The sequence below is a fragment of the Lycium barbarum genome, chromosome 10 (assembly GCF_019175385.1).
Source record: "Lycium barbarum isolate Lr01 chromosome 10, ASM1917538v2, whole genome shotgun sequence".
In the NCBI taxonomy this organism is placed as follows: domain Eukaryota; kingdom Viridiplantae; phylum Streptophyta; class Magnoliopsida; order Solanales; family Solanaceae; genus Lycium; species Lycium barbarum.
The window spans coordinates 119,309,225-119,327,424 of NC_083346.1; the positions used below are offsets into that span (position 1 = coordinate 119,309,225).

The 18,200-nt window shown below is 35.8% G+C and overlaps 2 protein-coding genes across 8 annotated transcripts; both read left to right on the top strand.

The window, feature by feature from the left end:
- Positions 1–79: 79 nt before the first annotated feature.
- LOC132613425 (protein LIN1) lies at positions 80–8,010 on the top strand. The gene is made up of 10 exons (XM_060327447.1): positions 80–242; positions 2,759–2,969; positions 3,462–3,587; positions 3,666–3,818; positions 5,361–5,490; positions 5,591–5,632; positions 5,760–6,008; positions 6,148–6,187; positions 7,256–7,333; positions 7,507–8,010. The coding sequence occupies exons 1-10, from the start codon at positions 172–174 to the stop codon at positions 7,568–7,570; spliced, it is 1,164 nt and encodes a 387-aa protein (XP_060183430.1). The 5' UTR covers positions 80–171; the 3' UTR covers positions 7,571–8,010.
- Positions 8,011–10,193: 2,183 nt separating this feature from the next.
- LOC132613904 (protein LNK1-like) lies at positions 10,194–18,006 on the top strand. 7 transcript variants are annotated; one of them, XM_060328200.1, is made up of 8 exons: positions 10,194–10,347; positions 12,097–12,653; positions 12,726–13,062; positions 13,919–14,065; positions 14,135–14,185; positions 14,309–14,527; positions 15,550–15,698; positions 17,358–18,006. In XM_060328200.1, the coding sequence occupies exons 2-8, from the start codon at positions 12,322–12,324 to the stop codon at positions 17,599–17,601; spliced, it is 1,479 nt and encodes a 492-aa protein (XP_060184183.1). In that variant the 5' UTR covers positions 10,194–10,347; positions 12,097–12,321; the 3' UTR covers positions 17,602–18,006. The 7 variants fall into 7 exon arrangements, 6 of the variants coding, with proteins under 6 accessions (XP_060184183.1, XP_060184180.1, XP_060184182.1 ...); XM_060328197.1 differs by having other exon boundaries at positions 13,919–14,527; positions 17,358–17,487; positions 17,571–18,006; XM_060328199.1 differs by having other exon boundaries at positions 13,919–14,185.
- Positions 18,007–18,200: the final 194 nt, after the last annotated feature.

The window sequence follows — 18,200 nt, forward strand, 5'->3', positions numbered from 1 at the left end:
ATGTTTATCATTCACACGTGCATTCACATTTAGACGTACTAATTTTATTAAATCATATAACGACATTATTAGTCGGTTTCTACACCGACCCGGTTGATCTCTATTCAGGTTATTACTAACTGACCACTTGTGTCGCTCCACTTTCGCTCTTTCTCCTCTACACCAACTGCCATGGAAGAAGGTTCGTCGCGACGTTCCAAACGCGCTTTCGTTGAGGATGATGACTCCAATAAAGCTCCCTCGTAAACTCTATTTCCCTTACTTCTTTATTTTCTTTATTTATATTTTTGTGCCCTAACTATGAAACCTCATATTATTATTCGAAAATTTTGAGGCTATAAATTCCTAATTTGAGAAAATCGTAGTCAGTTTGGATTATTCATGTGATTTTTGTGCCCTAACTTTGTACAGAACATACTTAAGGTTTCTGCACGCGTGATAGCTCGTATTATTTTTGAAATTTGAGCTACAAATTCGTCATTTCTTAGTAAATAGTACTCATTATATGCTTGGAAACATTGTGGTGAAGGTAAAACAAGTTATTTTACTCTATATATAATAAAGCTCCATCTTAACCCTATTTCTGCATTTCAGTTTTTTTTTTTAAAATTTTCCATGTGATTTTGTGCCCTAACTTTGTACATACTTGGGTTTCTGCACACATGAATGCTCATATTATTGTGAAAATTTGAGCTGTGAATTTGTAATTTCTTAGTAATAAATAATACTCAAACTGTCCCGATTTATGTGATACTTTTCGCTTTTCGAGAGTATTTTATTTGATTTTCCATGTGATTTTTGTGCGCAACCTTTGTACAACTTATTCAGAACATACTTACGGTTTCTGTAGACATGAAAGCTCATATTATTTTGCTCTCATGAGTTCGGAAATAAAATTTGAGCCATAAATTCGTAATTTCTTAGTAATAAATAATACTTGGTATATTCTTGAAAACATCCTGGTGAAGGAAAATAATTTATTTCACTATCGGAATGTAACAAATGTCATAAAAAAGTGAACCAGGAAGTGAGTATTTTGTATCAACGGGAAGATAATAAAATAAGGAAGCTAGTTTTTTGTTGTTTGTGCATCTTTTTTATGGAAAATTACAGCCAAATACCATTCGGCCATCTAGTTTACAAAATATGTACACAATATATATGTAATGCATAGTTTTTACTAAAATATACATACCTAGACATATAATATACATACCTATACAGCTGAAGTGTATAGGCAGTGTATACTTCAGCCATGTTTGGTAAACTAGATGGCTGAAGGGTATATTTATGTAAGTTGCTTTTTTTTTAATAACCCCGGTGTCCGGGCTAGCTTGCACACACCTCAACTAATTACACGGGGTACTTATTACCTCTCACACGCACAGGTATTGGGTAACTCTGTCCACCAAGGCTTGGATAGACGGGAAGAAATCCTACGCCCTCCGTCCCAATTTATGTGGCACCGTTTGAAATGTGTGGTCTAAAACAAACCTTAGACATTTGTGTGGCTTAAGGGTAAAAGGGAAATTTTAAAGTTAAGTTGTTTCTAATTATATAAATGTGACATTCTTTTTGGGCTAGATTAAAAAGGAAGGGCGGCACATAAATTGGGACAGAGGGAGTAGTATTTTGGCACTGTTGGGAGTTATTTAAGCATAGTTACTCGGTAACTCTGTCCACCAAGGCTTTGACAGACAAGAAGAAATCACCTAGTTTTTTTTTGCCTCCGCTGCGATTTGTTTTATGTCATTGTTGTAACAATCTGAGGAGCTTCTTAGAGGAGTGCAGGAGTATGCACTTGGATTTACTTTGTTTCAGCTACCTGTGTTTGTTTACAACATGATTTCTGCAAATGTGCCCAACTTCTATCAGTTTGGTCTTTTCTAGTGCGAATTACTTACTGTCGATTTCATATTGATTTGAAACTTTAGAAAATGTCTAATAGGAATGGATAGATTGTGTTTTGTTAGTGCTTAGATTAGGTCGAGGAGTGAAGGGTAGCTTTTGGCCTTGAGAGAACTATTTAATACTGTAAGGAGAATGCATTATTTATTCGAGATGAATCATGCCCAAACTAATTGGATCAGTTATATGTAATCTCTATATCTGTTTTGCTCTTATTGTGGTCATTTTATTACACATGGTGGGAATTATGATATTGGAAAAGTGTCTCCATCCTATCTATAGACGCGACGATGAACGAGTTACTTGAATGCCCTATTATTAATTTTCCCTATCACCCATAACTAGAATAAAAAGTACTAAGCAGATGAGAAGGTTCTCTAATATTTTTTTTTTCTTCACCAGCTATTTGTTATCTGGTCGTGGATGAAGATAATTAATAAAATGATTAGGCTGAAGTATATGTTTCTGCCTTAGTCAAGAAGGAATAAAATGTGATCCCAAATTTGACTGGTTAATTCTCTTTGCTTGTTTCCGGTTCTAGTTAGAAGTAGAAGCTGGAATTGCTTCAGTTTCAGGTCAGAGGTTGCATTTCGTTGTTGAGACTGTCATGAGTTTAGTAGGAGAAATATAAGAACAAATTAGTTTTACTTATTGTAAATTTCCTTGTAAAGATCATGTGTTGCATGGGGCCAGAAAATAATGCAACTTACAAACTATGGCTTTCTTCAATATGATATTGACTGCCTTGCTCTATCACAACCTCATTTGCTGGGTTCACAATGGTTTCATTTTGATGCTGGATTTTAAGGATGTCTGCATTGACATGTTGCTTTCTTCCTCAACCTCACAGGCAGAAACGGGTAAGGTTCCCAAAGGGTAAGAAGGTAAAGCAGGACGATAACACGGTTGATGGGCGTGAAGATAAACCTAGTGGGTGGACAGATCCTCGCCTTGCAGCCAAAGAGCGTTCGGTACGGCGGAATCAAATAACAGCGGAGCTCCTTGATGAAGAAAATGAAGGTGAAGTAGCTGACATATCGCGGGCAGAAGTGGAATATGAGGTTTGTTCTTTACAATATCTTTTATAATTGTTTGCTTGTGGTTAGATTATTTGTGGATCTCTCGTTCTAGTTTATATCTCTTGATAAGGAGGTGATATTAGGATAAATAGAAACATTTTTGGGGCTTGGCATGATTTGTGTTGCTTTTGTAGCTAGAGCAGCTTAGATATTGGTACCTTTCTCAAAAAAGAGCTTACGTATGGGTACTCATTTGTACAGTTGAAAACCATATTAATCTTGATTACTTATTATATATCCTAAGTAGTAACATAAGCAAAATGGGGACCATCTTAAGCACATCTCAAAAACCACTAATGAATACCTATATAATTTCATGTTGTTATTTGTTCTTTGGTTCAACTCATAAAACAGACTAAAGCTCTTTTGATTACCATTGATGTCAGATTTTGCATAATATAATTGCTCTATGGCTAAACTTCATATTTCTTTCTGGTGTAAATAATGGTAATAATGGAATGTCACTGGTTGCAGGAAAATGAAACATTCATTGATGATGGGATTGCAATAGAGCCTTTTAATCTGGATAAAGAGAGAGAAGAAGGTTATTTTGATGCATCAGGAAACTATGTTGAATATTTAAATGAAAACGAGATAAAGGTGTGAGTCTTGCATCAAACATTTGCTTACCTTAGTCTCCAATCCTTGCATCTTTTTCTGATCTTAGTAAGTGCACAGGATGCATGGCTTGACAGTGTTGATACTGAGAAAAGATTTTCTGGGAAGAATGCTGTGAAGATATCAAATGAAGATGAGATTCAAGACCTTACATCAGAACAACTAGGAAAGATGAAGAGGCGAATTGCTGATGTGCTTGAGCCAGGAGAAACAGTAAGTATTCCCACCTTATGTTTTCTAGTTTGTTGTTGTTGTTTTTCATTACTGTTTGTTTGATAAGTACGTTGATGGCATTTGTTTGTGGCTAATTTTTTGAAATTTTCAAAATATTTTTTATGCTCTCATTTTCTGCTTCCTTCGGTGGTGGTTTCGATATGAATTGCATCTTCCTTTTTCATATGTTTCCTTGGATATTACCTTCTGTCGTTGGCAACAGTTGCTGCTTGCATATTACAGTTTCTTCATTGTCCAAACAAAGTTCTTTGTGGCTTTTTGCTGCTGTCTTCAAAAGAGAGAAGGAGAGGCTCTGGTTGATCTGTTATATTTACATTGGTTTTTAGAACTTTTTGGCGATTTTTTGTTGAACACAAATGAATGAGTCAAGGCAAGTTCTAATCATATTAGAAATGAGTTAAAAAAGAACAAGGTGGATTTTATGGAGCTTATTCCGAAGTTATTGAATTTAACAATCGTGCCCATGTTAGAATCATTTCCATAATTATGTATGATAGAATTTTAGAACCATCTGTAAATGGCTCATTGGCTTTTTTACGGAGAGCTTTTGGAACCAGTTAGGATAGCACATCCTGTCGAAAACTTTGCACCCTACAGGAGCTAATTACATCATTAAATTGCATCATGGTAGGACATTGGTACTACCAACTTTGCATCTGATAATTGGGTGATTCCACTTGTTTCCTCTGCAAATACTAACTCCTGAGCACACACAGCCGTCCATGCAATAACAAGTAAATGTAGCCTATTGTCTGCCAGTCAGTTACCTTCTTGTTTCCTCTCTCCAAATATTAATAAGTTAACAAGATGCCATGCATGAAACCAACATGCTGGGAAAGTTGGCGCCTTACCATATAGTTTTTTGCCCCGTTCTTCCCACTTGGTCATCTACCCTTGTCAACCAGGATATTCAGGTACGAGGCCTTTACCCAAAAGTTCTTGGTGCCTGCAAGCAGACGTGTGTCATCTGGCATGCCAGTCCATTATGGTGTTGGCAGGCCATATTCCCTACAAAAAACCTGTTAAATTCATAGGTTGCTTTGAAGATACGTGTTGTTATTCAACTAAAGGAAAGATGATAGAAGATTTTGTACGAGAGAAGATTGTGCTTATTTGCTTGGAAGGTTAATATCGTAAAAACATCTGGTGTTTGAGAACACCAGAATACCTTTCTCTTTTACCTTCACTATGCGTCGCTCTTTTTGTGTTTTTACCATGTTTGCTGGGGCATCAGGGATGTGATCATTAATCTTGTTTTTGATATTCTAGAAGCAAGTTGACTTTTTGATCCTCCCGTTTCCAATTAAACAAATCATGCTGCATTTATTTTAGACCATACAAGTTGGTCATTCGATTTTGATTCCTGTATTAATTGCCTCATATGAATGTGGCAGGCTGTGTACAATAATGATATCAACTTGCTATGTTTCACTTACTTCTGTGAAGAATCTTTGTGCTATCAACATGTTGTTGTTCTCTATTGCTTTGGGACTCATGGGCAGACCTTGATACTTCCAACAGGTTTTGCGAGGTTTAAGGAGATTGAAAGGTACCTCAAATGATAAAAAGGGAAAAATGTCTCCAGAAACTAAGCAGCTGTTTGATCAGCTAACAGAAGATGCTATGAAGCTGATGGAGAATGGAGATTACAGTTAAGTCTGTTTGCATAGTAACTGTATTGCAAGGAAATTTTTGAATAGAGTACCAAGGTCAGGTTTAACTTATCTTTTAGTCTACTTCTTGTTTCACAGATGTGTATGAGGAAAAGCAAGAGAGTTTCCAACGGGAAGCAGGTATTTGCCATTGTTTTGTTCCCTCTTTTTTCTCTCAACTTTGTTCCCAAAATGACCATGACTTGGGAAATGGGAATATATAATGGGAGTATTGCATTTTCTTACTTTGCATTTTGCATTGCTCCAGAGGGATATGAGAAGTTAGCTCAGGCAAGACAGGGTAAATCCATTGAATCAATGCAGCCTAAGCCCGATAATATCCTCGATGAAGATTTCCTTCCCAGTGGATCAACTGCTACTGCAGGAGGACATTCTATGGCCAATGCAGATGTGGCTTCATCAAATTCATCTAACACAGGTACCAAGAGCGATGATGCATTTGACATGTTTGGTGAAGACGACGAAAATATTCCAGCTAATCCTGCCTCTAATGGAGGTAATTTGATCCCTAAACACATTCAGAATCGACATTATTGACAAATTTTGTCCATTATTCCATGTGAGATGAGATGACGAGTTTTTTTAGCATGTTTCCTCTTTCCACATACGTGACTCCCACTCAATGTAAACTGTAGGTGATCAGCATGGCGATTATGTCTTTGATGAGTCCTCTGGGTATGTTTTCTACCTTATAGCTCATTTCACTACTTTTATCCTTCTGCTCTAGTGTGCGGACATCCTAGTAAGTAGAAAATCAAACTGTATCATTTTGAAATGCCACTTGATTCAACCGGGAGCAGGTTGTTGTAGGGTTCTTCCTTGTTCAATCATAGAACTTTTCAACGTTGTAGTTCTAAAGGAAGAACATCCCATGAAATCTATTTGAACATAATTCTTTCTGTAGTTTTCCATTCCAATAATGGCATAATTTTCCTTAGTCCCCTGTATACTGGGTCAACGTTATTTTCAAGTTAATATTGGCAGAAGTGTTCCCTTTAGGTTGCCATCCGTCTCTCAGTTCGTGGCAAGATAACTCTTGTTCCAAAACATGATACTCCCTCCGTCCCATAATAAGTGTCACCTTAGCCAAAAACACGCATATTAAGAAACCAATAATGCAATGTGTAGTTTACCAAATTGTCCCATATAATAAAAACAAATTATTTTTTCCTCTTTATTAGAGCATGCACAAGTACTAAACCTTTTGACATTGGGAATCCAACTATACCAAGTTATTATGTGGCTTCTCCAATCATCATTTAGATGTTACTTTAACGGGTCACTTTTTGTTTAAGGGTAGAATATGAAAAAAACTAGCCAATTTGCATCTTGGTTTCCTAAGGTGACACTTATTATGGGACAAACTTTTTTTACTGAGGTGCACTTATTATGGGACGGAGGGAGTAGTATCCATTTTGGAAGTTCATGGTAATATACTACCTTTCATTGTAGTATACTTGATATGATATCCATCTTTGTTTTAGCAGTGGCAGGGACTACCAAAATAAGTAAGGTTACCTGCTTGTCTAATTTTTCCTTCATTGTCTTAATAAGAGCAGATAGGAGATATTAAGAGTTATGGAAGGTTCATCCTCTTCTATCTGTCTAGGAACTTCAATTCCATTGTTTAAGGAATTGCCAAGTCTCCACAGTTGGAATCTGCCCTTAATGTTCTCGCATTTTTTGGTATTTCTCCCTCTCTAACTTTAACGTTTTACTCTTTTTTGGTTTCTTGTTGACCAGTTATTACTACAGCAGCAGTTTGGGGTACTATTATGATCCATCATCTGGACTGTATTGCCATGCATCATCAGGACAATGGTAATTACTCAATTGTTGTAGCTGACAGAAAATCTGGATATCGATCTTCCTATTTATTTTTGATTGGTCATTCACAATTTGTGAAGACACGATAGTACAGTGTGACCTGCTGTTGGAACCTGTCGAAGCTAGCATCTTTGTTAACTGTTTTGGCTTTGATATATCAAATGTAGGTACTCATATAATGATGAATCGGGCATATACCAAGAGGTGCCACAGGCTACACCCGCAAGTTGAAAGAGCCGGGTTCTTATACAGGAGTGATGGTCCTGGTGATAGTTTTTCTTTGACAGAGGTTAAGAAGATATTTCCTGTTGGAAAACCTCGTATAGGCCGTCCGCTTTGCTGCGTTTGTCAAACTTATTGAATCTCAACCTTTGGAAACAGGCATATTTTGAAATGCGTTTGTGCTCTGCCCAGTGCCCACTGTAAACATCATAGTTGCAATAGTATACTTTCGTTTGCGTACAAGCAGGTGTACAGTGAATTCATAGCATGTTGAGAAGACAAAGTTGTGTCTTGGATCTTCTTGTGATAATCTCGTAGGTCTCTTGTTCTTGTAAGCACAAAATGCTGCTAGGTTCCAGTAGCTCTCAAACTGTGACATTATTTTCTAGTTTGTTTTTCCATTTCTATTTATGACTAATCAATCAATATATCCCTCTGTGTTACTACTATTTTTCGAACTTCCCAACCATTAAGAACAAACTTAGACGTTATCAATGCGCCAAGAGAAGCTCGTGGCGTCATATATATATATATATATATAGTAGTAATATATATGTTTACTAGCAGAGATGAGGATGTTCAGATGGATGTGTGGCCATATTAGGAGAGATATGATTAGTAATGATGTTATACGGGAAAAGGTTGGAGTAGCCTCAGTGGCATACAAGATTAGAGAAGTGAGGCTGAGATGGTTCGGACATGTGAAGAGGAGGGACGATGATGCATCAGTGAGAAGGTGTGAGAGGTTGGCTATAGCAGGAGTTAGGAGAGGTAGATGTAGGCCGAAGAAGAATTGGGGTAAGATGATTAGACAGGACATGACATAACTCTAGTTGATTGAGGACATGACCTTGGATAGGAATGCATGGAGGTTGAGGATTCAGGTAGAGGGTTAGTAGATACTAGAGTGTTGTCATACTTGCAGTCGTGTGTTTTAGGCAGTTGCGTGGTTTCTTTTTTAGCTATTGTGTATTGATATCACTTACTATATTTATTTTGTGCATTTGCTATTTTTGTCTCCTTTTCATTCTTACATTCTTGCATCGGCTCCAATTTTTTTTTTTTGTTTTTTTTAGTTGAGGGTGTAGAGGGAAGGTCTGCGTACATCTTACCCTTCCCAGACTCCACTTGTGGGATTACATTGGGCATGTTGTTGTTGTAGTAATATACTAATGTTTACTAAAAAATTTCAACGAAATTGCTTCGTTCAATGTGGATCCGCCCCTCATTAAAGCGTGAGATTTAGTCAAGAAACGCTCACTTAAGGAGCAACCAAAGACAAAGTTAATATAAAAAACTGACCAATTTCAAATAGTTCAAGAGCAAAATTGGTTCTTGTTTTGGTATTTTTCTCCTATTTACTACGGTGATGAAGAATCAAATTATCAATATATTTATTCTTTTTTCTACTTTTTCTTCCAAGTGCAGGATCATCTCAAGGGGTTGTGAGTTTTTTTCTACCAGTTGGGGCTCTCTCTTCATCATCCCATGAGTATGGTCTACAGGGTTCATAACTACTCCTTTTACTACAACCATTAGTGAACTACAACCATTAAAGCTCGATAATTTTGAGTTATTTGGCTAGTTCAAGAGCATTTTTTAGTTAGTTGATTAACGGCAAGGACATTTTTGAAAGGAAAAAAAAAGAAGAAGTAATGGAGTGTTTATAAAAAAGTAAGAGTCGATAAGTCAGTATATTTCGAATAGTTTAGTGATATTTTTGGCCATTTCCCTTCTCTATGGTAAAGAAGCAAAGAATACGTGTATTTCTTTAATAGGCAAGAACTACTTAATAACTAATTTTTATAATTATGAAAATTATCTAAGTTTTGACGATAACACATAACAATTCAAATTTAAGTGGCCTACCATATTATTTAGAAGTCTTATTTAGTTTCTTCCGAATTTTTGATTTTTCTAATTCGCCAGATGAAACTTGATTATTCTGGTTCTCTAGATTCTTCAGCACAATTATATATATAAAAAGAAAGAAAAAGATATGCATATTCATGATCATTCGTAGCTTCAATATTTTGATCAATAAGCGTAAAGTAGTAATATACCTTCAAACTTTTTTTTGGCAAAAATAGTATACGTAAGTTTAGCATAAATATACATTAAACACTTCAATTACATTATTTAGATTTTAGTTCACAACTTCACACTCCTAAAGGTGGATTTGTCCCTATTAAACACCAACATAAGTTGTAATGAGATAGTTAAGATTCCTCTACCCTCTTAATCATAGGTCTCTCGTTTGAGTTTTTGGGACTGAAAAAAATTGTGTTAGGAGCTCCGCCTCAAAAAATGAGCCCTGCAATGCACATTCGAATTTAGTCGGCTCCAATACGATATACAATCTGGGAAACGTTAAAAAAAAAAAAAACACCATTGAACAGCTAAGACAAACACTGAGCAGCCGGTACAAAAAAAATACTGTATAATTTTACTGACACGTGTCAGTTTCTTCCTACGTGGACCAATCAGATCATTGAAACAGATCTGTCTCTAACCGTTCTTCTTGTCCACAGATTTGATTCTTCCTTCCCCACCCCGTAAATCAGTGCCCACCACAAATTAGATCACATTGCCACGTGTCATCCACTCTAAACACTTCCTTATTTAAAAAAGAAAAATCATTAACTTAATTCAATTCAAGTAATAATAATTTTTTCAAAAGCAAACAAAAAGTATTATCTCTCTGTCTTGATCTAAAAACTTCAAGATTTTGCATCAAATTACAGTTTTATAGCTGACTTTGTGGAGGTTGAACTATTTATTATCCGGTAAGAACTCATGTTTGTGTTACACTAATTTACTCTATTTCTAATTTATGTGAACGTATTTGACTGGACATCGAATCTAATAAAAAAGCATTCTCTTTGTTCCAATTTATGTTATTACATTTTCCTTTTTAGTCCGTAGAAAAAAAAATACATTTCTAGATTTATAAATAATTTAACTTAAAACTTCCCCTTTTAACCTTAATGAAATAATTTACAACCATACACCACAAGTTTCAAAATCTTCGTTTCTTAAATTCCGTATCTAATAAAACTATATCACATAAATTGAAATTTTGAAATTTGTGGTCTAAAATTAGTTTTAAATAGTTGTGTGGGTATAAATTATTTCATTAAGGGTAAAAATGAAAAGTTTGAAGTTAAATTATTACTCCCTCCATTCCAATTTATGTGAAGGTGTTTGCTAAGTACGAAAGAAAGGAAATTTTTTGAAACTTGTTGTCTAAAATTAGTTATAGATATTTGTGTGGGTATAATCATTTCATTAAAGGTAAAATGAAAAGTTTGAAGTTAAATTGTTACTCCCTCTGTCCCAATTATCTGAGGGTGTTTGATTAGACACGGAATTTAAGAAAGAAAGTAAGACTTTTGAGACTTGTGGTCTAAAATTAGTTATAGATATTTGTGTGAGTATAAATCATTTCATCAAGGGTAAAAATGGAAAGTTTGAAGTTATTGTTACTCGTTCCATCTCAATTTATGTGATATAGTTTGATTATGCACGAAATTTGAGGAAGAAAGTAAGAGCCTATTTGGATGGACTTAAAAAAAGCAGCTTAAGCTGCTTTAGATAAGCTAAGCCAAACAGGCCCAATTATTTTTTTGGGCTTATTTTAAGCACAAAATGGCTTTAAGTTGGCCAGCCAAGCACTCAAAAAAGCTGAAAACAGCTTATATGAAACTTATAAGCCAATCCAAACGGGCTCTAAGACTTTTGATACTTGTGGTCTAAAATTAGTTATAGATATTTGTGTGACAATAAATCATTTCATTAAGGGTAAAAATGAAAAGTTTGAAGTTAAATTGTTACTCCCTCCATCGCAATTTATGTGAGGGTGTTTGACTAGGCACGGAATTTAAGTTTTTTTTTTTTTGAAACTTGTGGTCTAAAATTAGTCATAGATTGTTGGGGCTATAATTCATTTCATTAAGGAGAAGAATTTTCAGCTTATGAACTGATTTTGTTTGTTGAAAATGAAAGAAAATAAATTCCCGTGAAGATTGATTTTTAGTAAATAATATACAGTTATTATTCGTCTTCGTTATTATTTTATTGCTGTATGAATTGAAGGAGAGGCTTTTTTCAGCTTGTGAACTGATTTTGTTTGTTGAAAATGAAAGATAACAAATAACTTGGAAATTGATTTTTAGTAAATAATTTATTCGTTTATTATTCGTCTTCGTTATTGTTTTGTTGCTGCATGAATTCAAGGAGAAGCGTTTTCAGCTTATGAACTGTTTCATTTTTGTTGAAAATGAAAGAAAGTAAAATCTTTTTGAAGGCTGATTTTTGTAAATAGTTTATTTTTGTTGCAATACTTCAAGCTGATTATATGACTTTACTGAGATCTATTTACTATTTTTAATTAGTCAGAGCCTTCGTAATGCGGATTTATTCAGTTATACTTGTTATTCTTCACTGTTTTACTGCTGCATAAACTTTGATTTACTCATTTTAAGGTAGTACCTCTGCAGTTATTACAGCTAATATTCTTGTAACCGGTGCTACAGCTTGAAGATATAGCTTTGGATGAAGTTTGCCTCAGCAATGATCATATAATGCCACATCCTAGTTGTAAACATGCCAATGAACTTCTCTCCTAGACTGATAGCCGTAAGAAACCTCAGTATGAAGTAATTGGTTTATTAAGAACCAAAGGAGGTCAATCTACCCTTAGATATAATAATCAGCAAAAGGACAAAGAATTTCCTCCTTTGAATAGTATAATCGCCACAATGTTGGAGAAGGACTCAAGAGCTGGTATGCTTGACTGTGTCGAAGAAGTTTCAAGTCTAGCATCTGAAAATACTAGGACATCAAATTATTGCTCCAGAAGTAACAATAGAGACTCCACTAGCGGTGGCTTCCATTCTAATGGCCCCATTCTGGATGACAAGAATGCTGCAGTTGGGGAAAACCTGTATAGCTATTCGCTTGTTCCCATTTCTCAGGCAGATAATGATCTCAGTTTTTTTGATAGTAATCACGAGGATAAAAACACTACCGATCTCTTATATTATAGCTGGCCTGAGATGGAAAACTTTGAGGATGTTGACAGGATGTTCAGGTAATTGCTGTATCCAGAGTTTTTCAATTGTTTCTTAAATTATGAGCACTCACTGTTTACTATGTCTTCCAGGAGTTGCGATTCAACTTTTGGACTTGGAGCTAGTATTGAAGATGCCCTTGGTTTGTTTCCGTCATCTGATGTTATTGAAGGATCTGGAGGTGGATTGAGATCAGATTTCGAGTTTCCCTGCCCATCGTCCAGCGCACTTGAAAATATCTCTGGAAGTCAGGAAGCTTCCAGGAGAAAGGAAACATGCAGTTCGATTAATGATTCGGGCACTAAAGATGATCCGTTTAGTCATACTGGCAGTTCAATGCCCTCAGAGGATGATTCAGCCTTTCTGAATCATCTATATTTTCTAAATGGATCGAGTGATTCAGATTGCAAGATAGTGCCCAAAAAGAAGGTAAGAGTTATTAATTTGATGCACATCGGACTATCTATTTAACCTTTTATTCTGCCTCAGCTTAACTTTTATGGTGGTTTATTTGAAGAATGTTGAATTCAATGGCAGAATCAAGGTTGAGATTATGTCTAATATTCAAACAACTAGTGATAGAGCGTTGTTCAGTTCAGTTAATGGGTTGAAGTGTGCGATCATCTCATCTAAAAGCTTAAGTTGTTAGAGAGAGCACACTTTACTGAATTAATTATGTCTTCAACACGCTCCCTCGCGTGGGCTTGATTCTTTTCAATGGGTCTAGCACATGGATATTCTATCTTGATAATGGCAGACATCTGCCTGCTTTGATACCATGTTGAAGTATGACACCATCTCATCTAAAAGCTAAATCTGTTAGATATAACAGACATTTATTACTTAATTATATCTTTAACAGTTAAGAAGCATCTTTCTTTTCCAAAATCTTGTCTTAAGCAAAGGTGGACGTACATTTATTGATTAGGCTGCACCGGCAGCCGTTGATTGTCGGTTGTGACTTTATCTTTATGCATAGAACTTCTCAACAAACTAATATATGAACGAAGTGGCACTCCTCGTCTAAAAGTGATCGAACAGATCAAACATATTTCCCTCTTTAGACTCTACAGATTTCACCACCATTGTAAGTTAAAGGCAGTGGTGCACCCGTCACCTTAAAATTCTAGGTCTGGCTCTGGTGATAAGTACAATAAGAGTATGCTAGAGTTCCTAAGTCTCTGGATGTGCACATTCTAATTAATGCATCCATCCTTATTTTATTGCATGTAAATAGTGTCACCAATGATCCGCTTTATTTCTAATTCTGTTTATGGGATTACAGATTAATCTGCATAAAAAGCACTCTAAGCACCGGAATCAATCTGAGGGGAAAACAAAAGATGTTTACTTGGGAACTGGAGAGACATACAACTATATTAATAGCCTTCCAGAAGAGAAAAAACATCCTACTGCAATCACTGCATCTCAGGTGGCTCTCACATCCACAGGTATTCAGCAGCAAATGCAAGTTGATGGATCTGATTTTGGGTGTTTTCAGGGTGGCAATTCTTACTTATCTTCGGATTACAGTCATTCAGATCAGACTACGGTTTGTCCAACGTTATCCATAGTTAAATCTGGAAAAAGCAGTCTCATGCCTCTTTCCGCTAAGGACTCCTATCCATCAAATCAGACGCAGTCGATGGAAAGCTTACCTGATCCTTCTTTTCAGGTGGCTGGTATAGGAACAAATGAAAATATGGCGGAGAAGCTACTTCACCATTCTGGAGTTAAGCATGAAAATAACAGGGATCTTGGAAGTGTCTGCACGGGAATTCCAGCAGAATTAGGTTCCTCAATTGTAAAGGAGAGCTCCTGCATAAGTTTTGGTTTGAATGAAATTTCTGAGGAAGCAAAGAGTTTTCATCAGCTTCAACGTGTCATGGAACGGGTACACAATCTCATTGAAAATTAATATTCATTTTGATATTCTTTGGTAATGAGTTTCATCAAGGTTTGTTTTAAGTAAGTCATTTGCCATACGTTATTTGGTAGGTCAATAGCTCAAAATGGCATGTGCAAACCTTTAGATGGTTCACATCTGAATTAAGATAGTTTCTTAGTAGAGGACAATACTAAAGCATTTTACAGATTCCTAAATTCTGGTGAGGCTAAAGATCTGCACCTACATGCTCTTGTAGCTTCCCACAGGCATTTATTCCGATTTGTCAGAGGGGTGTGACATTGCAGTAGTACACATACATCAGACTTTTTCCAGTTTATTCTACGTTAGAAATATAAATAATTTTAACCGTTACTTATAAGCTGAATATTTGCTATTTGAAGAAGTATGAAATAAGTCAATCTCTCCTATGGAGTGAGTCATGTGAAGATGCAGAGTAACAAAGAACTCATTGATTCCTCCTATTTATTGTTATTTATGTTTATATAGATTACATATTAAATAAAGAACTCATTGATTCCTCCTATTTATTGTTATTTATGTTTATATAGATTACATACTAAATTAGTTGTTGTGTTAGATAAATTAATATTAGTGATGTGGTCTAAGGCTTTTCCAGAAAAATCTTTATCCATGTACCGCTGTAGTAACCTATACCTATATTATATAGATATAGAAAAAAGTAGTTGTCTTTCTTTCTTAGTGCATGTTTATGTTGCATACAGGTACATGGAGAGCTTGCTTATTTAGTACAGCAGACCAGCCTTAATATAAAAGCTGTTCCTCACCATCTTGCTGCATGCTTATTTAAATTATTTGTCGGCTGATGTGCAAAAGCCTGAGTGTTGTCTTGAAACTATCTTTGTGTTAATCCTGTTAACTTGGGCTGGGAAGGGGCAGTTAGCAGATATGGTATGTTGTTCTTCAAGTTTAAACATTTAGTTGAAAATTAACTTACTTCTCAGTATATAAATGTTTGTAAGCTCACTATGTTGAACTTTCTGGTTTAGTTGGATATACGAACAAAGCTACGCATAAGGGATAGCTTGTATCGGTTGGCTCAAAGTGCTGAACAAAGGCTTAGATATGCTAATCTCAATAATGGATCTGGTGATAATCGAAGCACAAGCGGAGCTTTTGTTGACGATGGAGCATACAGGTTGGGATCATTTCTTGATGTCTTGGACTACATGCATACTTCCTATATAGGCCATATCATAGTTTTCATACTTCAAGCACAAGATTTTTCTTGGGTAACCGAACTGGTATGACCATGCATATTTCAGTGTTTGACTGGTAATCTGACGTCATTCTTGAGCTTAGCATAGTGTTGAGACAGATGAATTTTTTGTGAGTGCTTGAATGACATCCCCATTCTAAAATACACCTGTTTGGCATAATAAATCTAGACTTTACTCAAGATGCATTTATGTCTGTTGGAGTTCTAGATGCTCATGTACGTTTTTTGCTAGGAAGAGGTCTCAGTTAGGTGTTTTCCTGAGATTAGACATTGCTCCATTGGTATCACTTTCTTCCCTGACATAAAGCACTATTGGAACACAACTTTGGGATCAATGTTTGTTAGTAATATGAAGCATAAAATTATACATCCGAATGGGAAGTAAGCAAAAAGGGTTAAGTTTGAATTATTTGCTATGATATTTTCTTATCAAAAGGGTAAAATTTGAATTACTTCTTGTGGTTTTCGGACAAAGCACTCATTTCGTAGCAAGCAAATCCGCTTCTTTACTCCCCTTCTCCACTCCTCTCTAAATAAGAGAAGTAGGATCTATAGTGCTAGGGAATATTTCTTGAGGATTGGCGGTAGGGTAGAATATGTATCTACCAAATTAATAAATGTTATCATACTTTTACCAGAAGAGAAGTGGTGCTTCAGCAGAAAAGTGATGTTAAAAAATAAAGTGTAGCCTAGTGGTCTAGGCTCAAGTTCTAGCAGAGGCAAAAAATACTAGGTGATTTCTTTTCATCTGTCTAAGCCTTGGTGGACAAAGTTGCCCAGTACCTGTGCTGATGGGACGTAGCAGTCTAGAAGATACCCGGTGAAATTAATTGAGGTCCGCGCAAGCTGTCCCAGACACCACGGCTATAAAAAAAATAAATAAATAATCATCGTGGGAGCTCTCTTAATAGTCTATACTTCTATTCTAATCATTCTTCCTGCAACCCATATCCTTTGGTGCCTTACAACTAGTAAGCTCTTCAAACTTTTAATGTCTTCCATTTCTTTCAAAGTCTCAGGAAAGTGATGAACTGACTCACTTTGTTCAATTGAATGCTTGAGCAACAAATGTTATTTTGATGAAGATGTTAGCCTTGAATTTTTACGCACTTCTTGGGTTGTGTGAAAGATTATGTTCTCTTCAGATGAACGTGCTCGACCAGATATCGATTTGAGTTCACAATGTATAAATCAGTTATTATTGAGCTTTTTTTTAATCAAGTTGATCATCTTCCATTTGCTTTAAAGTCGCTTGACCAAGGTAACCTGACTGTGTTTTTTGTTGCATAATGCAGTTCCAACTTTTTTTTTTCGTCTCCTGTAATTCAATGCTCGTATTTAAATAACTTTAGGTCAATACAGTAAGAGAGGTGTCTTAATAGACTAGAAGGTACAACTAGCATATGCTTTCTGCCAAATAATGTTGGTTGGTTTATCTATCCATCTTTACATAATTTAATCACAGTTCCGTTTTTTTTTTTTTTTTTTAAGCCATTAGATTAGATGTGCAATATCTTATATGATACATTCTGTTTGCTTTCTTTCTCTGTTGCTAACATCTAATGGCTTGTATTTCAGGTGCACAGGATATTTGGACATGGAGACGAACACAAACTCTATAGATCGATCTATTGCTCATTTGCTTTTCCACAGGCCTTCAAACTCATCTGTGATGCCTGATTCTTTGGCTTTGAAGTCACCTTCCATGGTAGGTGTTTCGACATATGCTTCCAAATTTCCTATTCAACAATCTGTATCTCAAAACATACCCTGCAACTTATCGGTGAACAGATGTATGGGTCTTCGAGTAGCCCTCAAATGATTGGTGAGAACTCAATTTCTGCTGTAGAAAATGCAGCCGAAACAGATAAGAGGAATTGCTGATCAAAGACAAAATATTAAAGAAGCTCGAATACAAATGTGTTCTGTTTACTTTCAATGTATGTCACATGGAATCGCGTACATGTAAGTGCATGTATGTATCTCCGATGTGTACGTTTTTTTTTTTCCGGTTGTTTAGTGTAATTTGAAGAATCTGCACGAAGTATCCACAATCATGTCGCCACCCTTTTGATATGGTTACATCAAACCAAATTAGGGTCTGTATCAAATGGCTTCCAATTACTTCTCTGTTTATGTATAAGAATTATCGAGAATCTCGAACGAGAAATTATTTCACGCGCTCGTTCACTTCTACATAAAAGTGCTTCATGTTTTTGATGTTTAATCTCTTGTGCAAGGTCCATCTTCCTGTATGAGCAATTCATTGTCAATACAGTTTTACTTTCATCTAGCAACTACATTCCGAGACTATGCCACTTCCATATACCAGAATACATACGTAAACCTCAAGCTCCTTTGTTCTTCCTCTTCACTTGTACCTTTCGATTAAGACTTGGACTAAGCTTTAAGAGTATACTG

Excerpts from the sequence above, each read along its gene's own strand:
- LOC132613425 (XM_060327447.1), top strand. The coding sequence starts at position 172 with ATGGAAGAAGGTTCGTCGCGACGTTCCAAACGCGCTTTCGTTGAGGAT. Across the intron at positions 5,633-5,759 it reads GAGTTTCCAACGGGAAGCAG|AGGGATATGAGAAGTTAGCT; the intron begins GTATTTGCCATT and ends GCATTGCTCCAG. Across the intron at positions 6,009-6,147 it reads TAATCCTGCCTCTAATGGAG|GTGATCAGCATGGCGATTAT; the intron begins GTAATTTGATCC and ends TGTAAACTGTAG.
- LOC132613904 (XM_060328195.1), top strand. The coding sequence starts at position 12,322 with ATGTTGGAGAAGGACTCAAGAGCTGGTATGCTTGACTGTGTCGAAGAA. Across the intron at positions 13,063-13,918 it reads AGATAGTGCCCAAAAAGAAG|ATTAATCTGCATAAAAAGCA; the intron begins GTAAGAGTTATT and ends ATGGGATTACAG. Across the intron at positions 14,528-15,549 it reads TTCAACGTGTCATGGAACGG|TTGGATATACGAACAAAGCT; the intron begins GTACACAATCTC and ends TTTCTGGTTTAG.